General features: G+C 37.7%; 1 protein-coding gene across 1 annotated transcript in view; it reads left to right on the forward strand.

Annotated features, from left to right (window-relative positions):
• CCDC136 (coiled-coil domain containing 136) overlaps positions 1-10189 on the forward strand; it is an 82228-nt gene extending 72039 nt beyond the window's left edge. Inside the window, exon 9 of the mRNA XM_075857553.1 lies at positions 677-10189. Coding sequence (XP_075713668.1) covers positions 677-760 — 84 coding nt within the window. The 3' untranslated portion in view covers positions 761-10189. The remainder of the gene's footprint in view (positions 1-676) is intronic.
• The last annotated feature ends 582 nt before the right edge of the window (positions 10190-10771 follow it).

Genomic DNA, 10771 nt, shown 5'->3' on the forward strand with positions numbered 1-10771 from the left:
ATTCACTGATATTCATCACATGTAACCCCATCATTATATTTAGTGTAGTAGTAATATTAGTATGTAGATGTGACTGTAATTCACAGGGCCATACACCTTAATAACCGTCGGCTTGGTGGTCTAATAGTTATTTCTCCTGATTCCCCCATAAACATTTCAATGGGAAGAGAGAAATAAACCACTGGGAAACCCATATGGCAGCGTCTTATCTCCCATGGGAACAAAGGATCGGGCATGCTGAAATCCAACATTTCTAATCCTTCCTTCCCTTGCCATCCGCCTTTGGAGAATAATCAGGTGGCACCCACACACCTTAGATTGTTGGCCAATCTTTCTGAAATTGGCACATTTTTCTGCATTTTGTCTAATTTGTATGGGCACCTGTAGGCTCGATTCACACCACATTTGTGGCACACTGTACCATGTGGGATAAAAAATTTTTATGGCAGTCAATGACAGATGTATGCAACAGTATAGGCAATACAGTTGCATATGTCTGTCCGTACATTTAGTGGAAACATTTCGAACAGTTCCGTCGGACGTACATATTAAACGCTAATTTTACTTTATATGTTTGGGTCAATTATGCATGTGAAGGAAAGATATGGAAAACTTTGCTAGCTCTTCTTTTTACTGTCTACTTCTTATGTCCCATTCTCTCTCTCTTTTTTTCTAGGCCGCCTGCTGGAATCCACTCCTCCTCCTGGCAGTGGCAGCAGCCGTGGTACTACTGTGTCCAAGTTTGAGGAGAGGCGCTTAAAGACTGTGGACGGCAGCAACACAGCACAGCTTTTCTACACAATATCACACCGTGCACCATATATACATGATGCCATATTTACACTGTACACGTTACACCAACACATTGAGGCAAACTTGTCCTCTGCACAACTAGCACCCCACATAATAAGTATAACAGTGCACACAGTATTTCTAAAGCATATACGATATTTTGTATGTTGTGCATTCTGTCTACATATTGTGAAATAGGCTAAGGGACAAAGTATAGTGAGCTTTCTAACCAATGCTTACCGTATTGTGCGCACCTTCAAATACATTGCTCATCTCAGCATGATGAATACGTATACAATCCAGCAATGTTTAAAACTAGTTTACACATTCTGCACGATTGATTTATATTGCCATTGTGCTGCGACATGGGCTTTCATATATTTATCAAGTAGAGTTTAGAATTTAGAATATTCTCTTTTTGGAGTTGTAATCCTTCCTGTCTGACAGGCATTATCTTGTATACAGACACTTTTGTGAGTGGTCATACTGTATTGTTTATTAGTCTAGTTTTTGGGGTGCCTATCTATGTGTATTTTAGCAGCAGCAACAGGCTCTGTGTTCTCTAGGTGCTCCATCCTAACGGTGCAAAGCTCTGGCATATTTTACCATATAGACCATGCTTGAATTTACTTTACCTGTTCACTTATTTAATGCCCTGATGCATTCATGGGCTTGGTGGTAGATTTGCAATGCTTTTAATTGTATTACATATTATTCGGTCAGCGGGTGGCACATTCTCACGTGTTTGATTTTATGGGTACCAGTTTTATTATTAGTTTTGTTTGTTATATGGGTGCTAAGATTTTCCTGTCTTTGGCTAGACTATCATTTTAAACAAAGCTCGTTTTATAGTATTATATGAAATTGAACCCTACACTTTTTAGAATCATTTTTTTATCTTACAATGTAAAATCCCATCCTTATTGCTAATACATTTCTAGCAGAGAAGCCATTTATCATGTTATTGTTTTGCAAGCAAAACAATTGGAAAGTTACTGTTTAGCTGTTGATTGTTCTGACTGTTATATTTCTGTGTTACATAGTAAGGTTTAGAAAATACATGTCCATCCAGTTTAACCTATTATCTTGCAGTGTTGATCCAGAAGAAGGCCAATTGTACTCATTTTTGGGATTTAAAAATCCAAATCATGTTGACAGTCTCTTAATACTGGCACTTACCGATGCTCATTTATCAAGTATAGGAAGCATAAAGATAACGCTGATACAGTATATATGGAATATTCAATATATGACATATTGGTAAAGTCAATTACGCTGTGTTTTACACAGTTTTCAGCATCTACAACTTAAAGGGGTTGTTTTATGATGATAATACTTGCCCATATGCCCTGTTAGGGTGTATGGATACCATATAGGGACGTCCCCTCTACTAGCCAGAGTGAAGAGCCACTGTAAACGTGGTTTCCACTCTGGAAAACTTAGCCTAGCCATGTATTAAATGGTCACTCAAGGACATACATACCATAAGGGAAGCCGTGCAGTTGCTATAAGACCCATGGAGAAATGGTTTCATCCCCTTTGCTATGAGGTGGCAAGAACCTGTGCTGGGCTCCCCAGGACAAAGCAAATTAGAGGGTGGGGAATCTCCCCAAGATTCATGGAGGGGGAAACAAATATCAAATCCTTCAGTCCCGGGTAGCAAATGCAGGTACCATAATGGGGGCCCCAGTTTGGTCTTTGATGTGGAGCCCTGTCTTTTCTATGTATGTCACAGTGACCACCCATTTATATGAATGGACGCAATGTAATTTCACAATTTCCCTACAGTGTATGCTGCTAGGAAAATGTGTGGCTTAGGGTGCCAGAACCACAGTGAACACCTGACTGTTGGCTCACTTCTTTTTTTTTTTAGAGAATCAGATTTTGTTACCAGTACAATACCATATTTATTGAACTGAACCATCATAATTAATGACGCAAGTCAAGCAGTACATTTTACATTTTAACAGGTTAGACCAGAGAAGGTCGGCAGTTTAGTAGAAAAAATAGAAAATTTAAAGCTTTACATGTTAGGAAAAAACCTTCAGGTTTAATGGCAGAGACCTTATCAAACAGACCTTTAAGTTTCCATTCTAGGCTGCTCAACTGAAGTGGAATATTAACCATGAACAGAACATATTTGATATCTGTCTCTGTATCAGGCAGGCAGTCCCTGCAGGTCTGACCGGTAAATACTTATGACAGGGTTAGTATGAAGTCTGCACACAATTTTTATAAACCTGGATAATTGATACTTTTGATACTGATAAAAAGGCAACAATCATGGACATTACAGCTTTTGTGCACCTTGAATTTTTCTTATATTTATACATGACTATATAGTTGGTGAATAAAGCCATAATTGGTGCTTCCAGTAGTAATAAATAATGTTAGATTTCAGTGAGTATATAAAATGTAGATGCTTACCATGAATTCAGTTGTGAGCTGTTTGTTTTTTTTATTCACATCACCATTCACTTTCTCAATACTGACTTACAGTATCACGTCACTAGACCACGTAGATCACATATCAGTGATTTACATCTTATGAGCCAGGTTTTTACTATGTCTAGTACATTCTCGTTAAACATTTCTAAAATTGTACTAGTCTCTAAATCATACACTTTGTGTAAAGACCCAATGATATGTTTCCCTTCCATTACATCCTGCAGAGCTGTAGCTACGGATGTAGCCATCTTTATCTTGACTCTGATAACTTGTTGCAGCGTGATATCCCACAACAAAAGCCATTGAATAGCCATTAAAAAGGTAAAGTTAAAGTTTCTTGAGACTATGTATTTAATGTGTTGAAAGTCAAGATAAAGATGGCTACATCTATATGCTTTCTTTCACTCTGGGCAAGGATTGAGACATATACACCTAGAACTAAACTAAAGTTACCCCCTCTCCCCCATAAAATGTACATAACTTTGTATTATCTATCTATCTATCTATCTATCTATCTATCTATCTATCTATCTATCTATCTATCTATCTATCTATCTATCTATCTATCTATCTATCTATCTATCTATCTATCTATCTCTCTACCTCTCTACCTCTCTATCTATCTATCTATCTATCTATCTATCTATCTATCTATCTATCTATCTATCTATCTATCTATCTATCTATCTATCTATCTATCTATCTATCTATCTATCTATCTATCATCTATCTAGAAGTGGTGATGCAAAGTTATACTAACAAAGTGTTATGGCCTCTCATTTACAGAGGCAGGACTACAATTACAAAATTACAATTTGGACTGATAGTAACACATAAATAGTGGTGTTATATCGCACACATAAAAAGTACGTCTATTGAGACCCCGAACCAGATCCCAAAATAAATCCAGACATCAGACCACAGACCAAACCCCTACATTAATTTTTACCCCTAAATATATTCAGACCACAGACTAGATCCCAAAATAAATTCAGATACAAGAACCCTAAATTAATTCAGAGCCCAGATCAGCCCCATAAATTAATAAGACTTCAGACAAGAGTCCTAAATAAACTCAGACCACAGGCCAGCCACCTAAATTTTTGAGCCCTTAGACCAGACCCCTAAATAAACTCAGACCAGAACAAAAAAAAATAATTCAGATCCCAGACAAAACTGAAACTTTACACTACTCTACCCTGGCTCCTCTCAAGCCCCTCTTTAATGGAAAAACATCAGCTCAGTCTAAGATTATTCAAAAAATTCAGATCCCAGGCAAAACTGAAACTTTACACTACTCGATCCTAGCTCCTCTCAAGCTCCGGGGCGCCGCTGCATTGGGTCCACACACCATCCAGTGTCAGGACGTTGTGTTCGCCGCTGCACACTACGTTCTGACACTGTACGGAATCAGGACCAAGTGTACTAGGGTCCACATCTGAAGAAGCGCCAGCAGTGTAGAGGGTAAGTTTTAGTGTCCACAATCTTTTGAATTAATCTGGGGCGCCCAGGGCAAGTGGTCCCGGTAGCCCCCTTGCTACATCCCTGGCATCCTGTACTTGTTTTTAAGTAAAATAAAGGTATGGATGATAACTGACAGACCAGTTTTTGTTTGTTATTTATAAGTCTATAAATTAAGCTGCAAGAATAATTGTGTTCAACAAATATCTTGTTATCTTGAATTCAAAGCTGCTTAAATGTTTTAAATTGAGCACCAAATCCCCAGCTAAAAATATTTTGCCTGCCCCAACATTTGAAGTGAACCTGCGGCTTTAGGTGAAGGGTTACCTGCACATTGAATGGGAGATGGTGGAATGGCTGTAATATGGTAACAATGTTTCTCTGCTTCATGCATGAACACTGCAACAAAGTAATAGCAGAAGCATGGCGAGAAAGACGTTGTTACTATAACGTAGCTGCTCAGCCATTTAGATTAGGGTTCTACAGCTCACTTTATGCTAACAAAGTTTACCTGCATATCTGAGTGGTGTTAAATTTGTATTATCAATTCATGTCGATTTTGTATATGTTAGTAGTAATTTGTAGTTACTTGACTTGTTATGAAATTATCCAGGACTCCTTGCTTAGTGAAGTAAATCGCATATATTAGCATAATAACGTAGGTTTAAAGCTTATTTCCATGGTACTTGAAGCATGTTAGAGAATTTTTAAGCATTCCGTTTCTCAGTTGGCGTTAGTGTATGATGCTAATCTCTCTTGACCTGGAAAAAAGGCTTTTGTAAAAGATACTAAGGAAGTGGAAAGTTTGATCCTTGATGTTTTTGTGAATTCTCTCCATCATTCTGTTTTTGATTTGTTTGAAATATTCTGTAAATTCCATTTTATATATCCATACTACATTTAGTTACCGTTGCCGCTGTATTGTCTTTACATGCATAAGAAACAAGCTTTAATTATGGGTTTATGTAAAAACATTTATGTACAGTAAGCGATTGATAATCTGGCATGCTGAGAGCTGGTGAGATGTAGAATTATCTGATTTTCAGCAGAATTTGATTTTATAAATATTACAAACGATTGTGCAAACGAAAGTTGAAATAAGGTTGCTATTAAAAAAATATATATACATTTAATTATAGCACAATGAAGGAGATTTATCACAACTGATGCAAAGAAAAAGTGGAGTATTTTCCCATAGCAACCAATCAGACTTTACCCTTCATTATGCCGAGGCCCTTTGAAAAATTAAAGCAGTAACCTAATTGGTTGCCATGAGCAACTACTCCTCATTTGCCTCTTAATAAATGTGTCAGAGTTTACTCGCACTTTTCAGTCTATTAAGACCGGCGTATGAAACGCCAGTCTTAATAAATTTCCCCCAATGACTGCACTGCAGAAAACATTGTGGCAGGTTTATCAACATATTTACACCAGTTTTCTGGTGTAATCACATTTTAAAAAATATGGGATTTGGGCCAAAATCCATATTGATGAAGCCGGGCCCTGCACCACTTTCCCCAACACATGTGCATGTGTCTGAAACAGTGGGTCGGCTATCAGAGTTGCAACTTATTTATTACAATTTTCCACCACTTTTGTACTATGGTCTGGCCTGTTGTCATTTCCAGCCTATGCCGGATTCATGACCAGGACGTGCGTCTTTTTACTTAATCTGTTGCATGCCGCATTGGGGGAGGCATACCGGTGCTCTGCTCGGATATATTAGTTAAACTCCACCTTTGTATCAAAACATGTAAGAGGAAGCACAGATTGTAATTTGGCAGATATACCTAATCTGTAATTATGATATTTAAAAAAATAAAATAATACATGCTGTTTAAATTTATATAAAAAGCTAAGGCATTGCTTTGATGTTCCTGTATAGGTTTTAAAAGGGTTTTCCAGTCCCTAAAAATTGATGGCCTATCCTCAGGATAGGCCATCAATAGCTGATCGCTCGAAGTATTGCAGCCTTCTTCTCCCATTGAAGTGAATGTGAGAAGGCTGCAATACTGTGAATCGCCGCTACATCTGTGTCAACGATTTACAGTGAGCAAGTAGAAATGAATGACTAAGGATAGGTCATCAATTTTTAGGGACTAGAAAACCCCTTTAAATTATTTGATGTATGTTTCTCTATACATATGTATTCATATGTATAGTTCTTTCACAATTTTTGTGGTTGCCTTTGGAAACAGACAGAGGCTCATCTTCACTAGACTGTCAGGTCTTTGATCCAACTGTGTAGCTCTAAACGTATGACTGTTATTTGTAATTTCGCTGAGCAATTTAAATTAGCCATAAATTAGCCATAAATTAGCCATAAATGGAGAAGAGAACTTCACGTACCTCGTGATTAATAGAAGACAACTAAACCAAATTATTTACTAAGTTACTCAACATTTTATAAAGATTTTAGTCGTGGAATGCTGAAAATGTTGAACAAAGTTTACCTCTAACTGTCAATAAAAGACTAGGTTCAGTGATGTGTCCTTGTTCATTAGAAATACTATAATTTATTTATATTTACTTAATTGGTACAAATTTTTTAAAAAAATCTGTGGCAGCATTGCTGTCATACATATTGTAATACCTTCTATACAGTAGATTCTCTAACAATCCAATATTTGTTGTTTTATAAATATGACTGAGACAGACAAAAAATTCTGAATAACTATCAAGTTCAAGACGATCCTTCAACTCTTATATTTACAGGTCATAATATATTGTTCACACATCAGAGTATAGAAGATTATGGTTTTTTATATTTTTATATATATATATATATATATATATATATATATATATATATATATATTATGCTCCAGATATCCACTCCTGTTCATGCAGAATGCTGTATAAAGTAACCTGCAGTGTCTATAGTATAGTATACCTATGAAATCTAAGGCATCCTAAACTTGAATTTGGCCCTTAGTACGAAATAGTGGAAGAATGGGTCTCAGTCCAGGTAAAAATAAGTTAGATGAAGAAGTAGATAAGTAGGCTCTACATAATATATAATATTAGTATAAAATTTTACATTACTGTAATCTACAAAGATTTTCTCAAATAAATGATTGGTTACAGGGGTTACCACATTGCATAATCGCTTTTTGTCAAAATGCCCCAAAGATAGGTTGATCCAGGGGCGGACATACCATTGGTGCAATTACCACCATAAAAGCAGCTGTGGATTGCATGTAAGGAACTAAGCTATTGACAATGGCTCACAATTATTGGTGGGTTGTTAGAGAGATATAAGGGCAGGGTGTTCCTTACAGAGCTGTTGGTGAATAAGGGGCCCATATATTGTTCTTGCACGGGGTCCTCAAGATGTCTGCCCCTGTGTTGATCACAGTGTGTCCTTCTTTCTAGGACCCCCAGCCATCAACTATAATCTATGGGGGCACCCAGTAACAAGTGTTCAATTCCTCATTAGCGCTACTGCAGGGAAAATGAGTCACTACAGAGATTCAATTGAAATGAATGGGTGGATTGTGGACTACGGAGTAAGAAACGGTCTTTGTAGCTGCGCTTTGCTATGGTTAATACATGAGGGTTCTGAATGATATGTTTGAAAATAGGCTTTCTAAACCAGAGAGCCCCTTTCATCATGGCCCCACTGTAAATAGACAAAAACGTTATCTTTTCTGCATGCTCTCTAGCATGTCCTCTAGTTCTAGAGAATGTAGCTATACCGTGTTTTGTGATTTGGCACACAGAAGAATTAAAGGGATTTTCTTATTATGATAATGCATCACCTATCCACAGGTGATGTGTGATCGGGGGGGGGGGGGGGAGTCAGACTGCTCGGAAACCTCAACTGATAATGAGAATGGGGGTCCCAGAGTGAACAGAGCATAACTGCTCATACTCGGCCACAGTTACATTCACTTTCTATGGGGCTGCCGGAGATAGCGCTTGGCATGAGTATGTGTAGTCCCGCTCCATTCACATAGCACACTTTGGCACTCCAAGAACCCCGTTCTTGGGATCAGACGTTTATCACCTGCCCTTTGGATAGGTGATAAATGATCATAATGGGAAAACCTCTTTAATGGAAAAACATCAGCTCAGTCTAAGATTATTCAATTTGCAGCCATAGATATATTTATTAAAATGTTTGAACAATTGTAAAATAATTTGTGGAACTATTGGTGCTATTGTGGGGATCCCACTTTAAAAAAGCTCCCCCTTAAAAAGGTAAGCTGTGAAATAAGCTAACAGTGTGGCCAGTGCTGCTATCAAACACGAGCACTTTGCTTTTTTATTTCTTTTTATATGCAGATTTAACAATTTTTCATAGGCTTTAAAAACAAGTTAAAAATCGAGTTTGTGAATGCCGCTTTTTAGAGAGATTTCATATATTTCTGAAAAATATTTATTGTTTTTAGAGATCTCCAGTCATTTCTGAAAAACTGGACTTGCCATTCTGAGCTTTGTAATAATTTTGAGGAAATTTTGATGTATAAATATACGAAGATATGCTTGTGTGGGGTGGAGGGCATTGTGATCATCTTGGTGTTTATGTAGTAACATTACGCAAAATAAGCCACATATGACAAAGAGGCTCTTACCTGTCACTGTCCCTCTAAACACCCCAGACTACCTCCCATGTGCATTTGGATTTTCCTTTATTATGTGTGAAGCTCACAATATTATCGCATTGCTTATCATTGTAACTGTATTCAACTGTAGACTTTGCATCTATAGCAGCAACATTATTGTTTCCAACCACTGACAATCTATTTTAATGGTCGGAAAATTTGTATCTCTAATGATGGTTGATATTAAAAACACCGAGACCTCATTGATTCTGCACATGAAGCTCTTGTAGCACTGTACTACAGAGCTGTAGGCAATCCATGCTATATGGCACCTCCAGACTGCACAATATTATGTAGGTATTGCTTGCAGGGGAGAATATTACCATAGTACAGCATCCGAGAGAAAAAAGTGCATACGCCTTTGTGTAAAATCAGAGGCATATGAAGGTACAGTATAGACATCTATAGGTGCCATATTATGACTCCATACAACCCGAATGTTGTACAGAGCCATAACACAGTTATGTTCATGAGTCCTTACATTCAAGAGTAAAATATCTCATTTGCAGGACAATCTAATAATTTAATTGTTCTATTTCTTGCTATGAGCTGCGCATGGCATATTATTATAACATAGTAAAATATCTGTGCATGAATCTTGTACTAAAGTATTGAATCAGTATTAAATCTAATACTGCCTGATTGTTTACTATGATAACGTATTACTGCTTGTTAAGATACCCTTTCAATCCCATGCAAGGTGACGTCTGGCTATTGTCTTGGAGCTCTAAGTGACAGTCTGGGCCTTTTTGACATTTTCTGAGATTTCTGTCACTTAATACAGGTGTAACATCATTCTGCTTCATCACAAGCTTTTTTAATGACAAGGTTAGGAAATGTTTGTACAACTAACATGTCAATAAAATCATATTTAATTCCTGTATTGGTTTCCAGTTCTGATCTGTTATGGCATGTTTTTGAAAAATTGCAAGAGAAGCAGCGGCTGTATATATTATGTTTGTGTAGTGGTTCTGCGCATTGTTTAATAAAAATATAATATATGGAAAGTCTTTATCCCCTTAACGACATGTCACGTACTGGTACGCTGCAACCGTTAAGGGGAAGTATGGAGCGGGCTCACGGGCTGAACTCGCCTCATACTCAGTGTGTGTTATACAGCCGACACCTCACTGCAACGGGTGGAATCAAAGATCACTTTGATTCCGCTCGTTTAACACCTTAAATGCCATGGTCAATCGCGACCATGGCATTTAAATTGTTAGAATCAGGGGGCGCCCCTCGAACACGGCATCACGTCCCCCACGATGGGATCGGCCGGTGATGACGATAGTTATGGCAGCCTGGGGGTATAATGAAGGCCCTCAGGTCTCCCATCTTTGTACTCCTTTGAAGCCCTGCCTCCGGTAGTGCACAGCAGGCAGGGCTTCAAAGGAAACTGTCAGAATCAAGATATACTGCAATATATTAGTATTGCAGTATATCATGCAAGCGATCCAATGATC

The sequence above is a fragment of the Rhinoderma darwinii genome, chromosome 3, assembly GCF_050947455.1.
Source record: "Rhinoderma darwinii isolate aRhiDar2 chromosome 3, aRhiDar2.hap1, whole genome shotgun sequence".
NCBI lineage: Eukaryota > Metazoa > Chordata > Amphibia > Anura > Rhinodermatidae > Rhinoderma > Rhinoderma darwinii.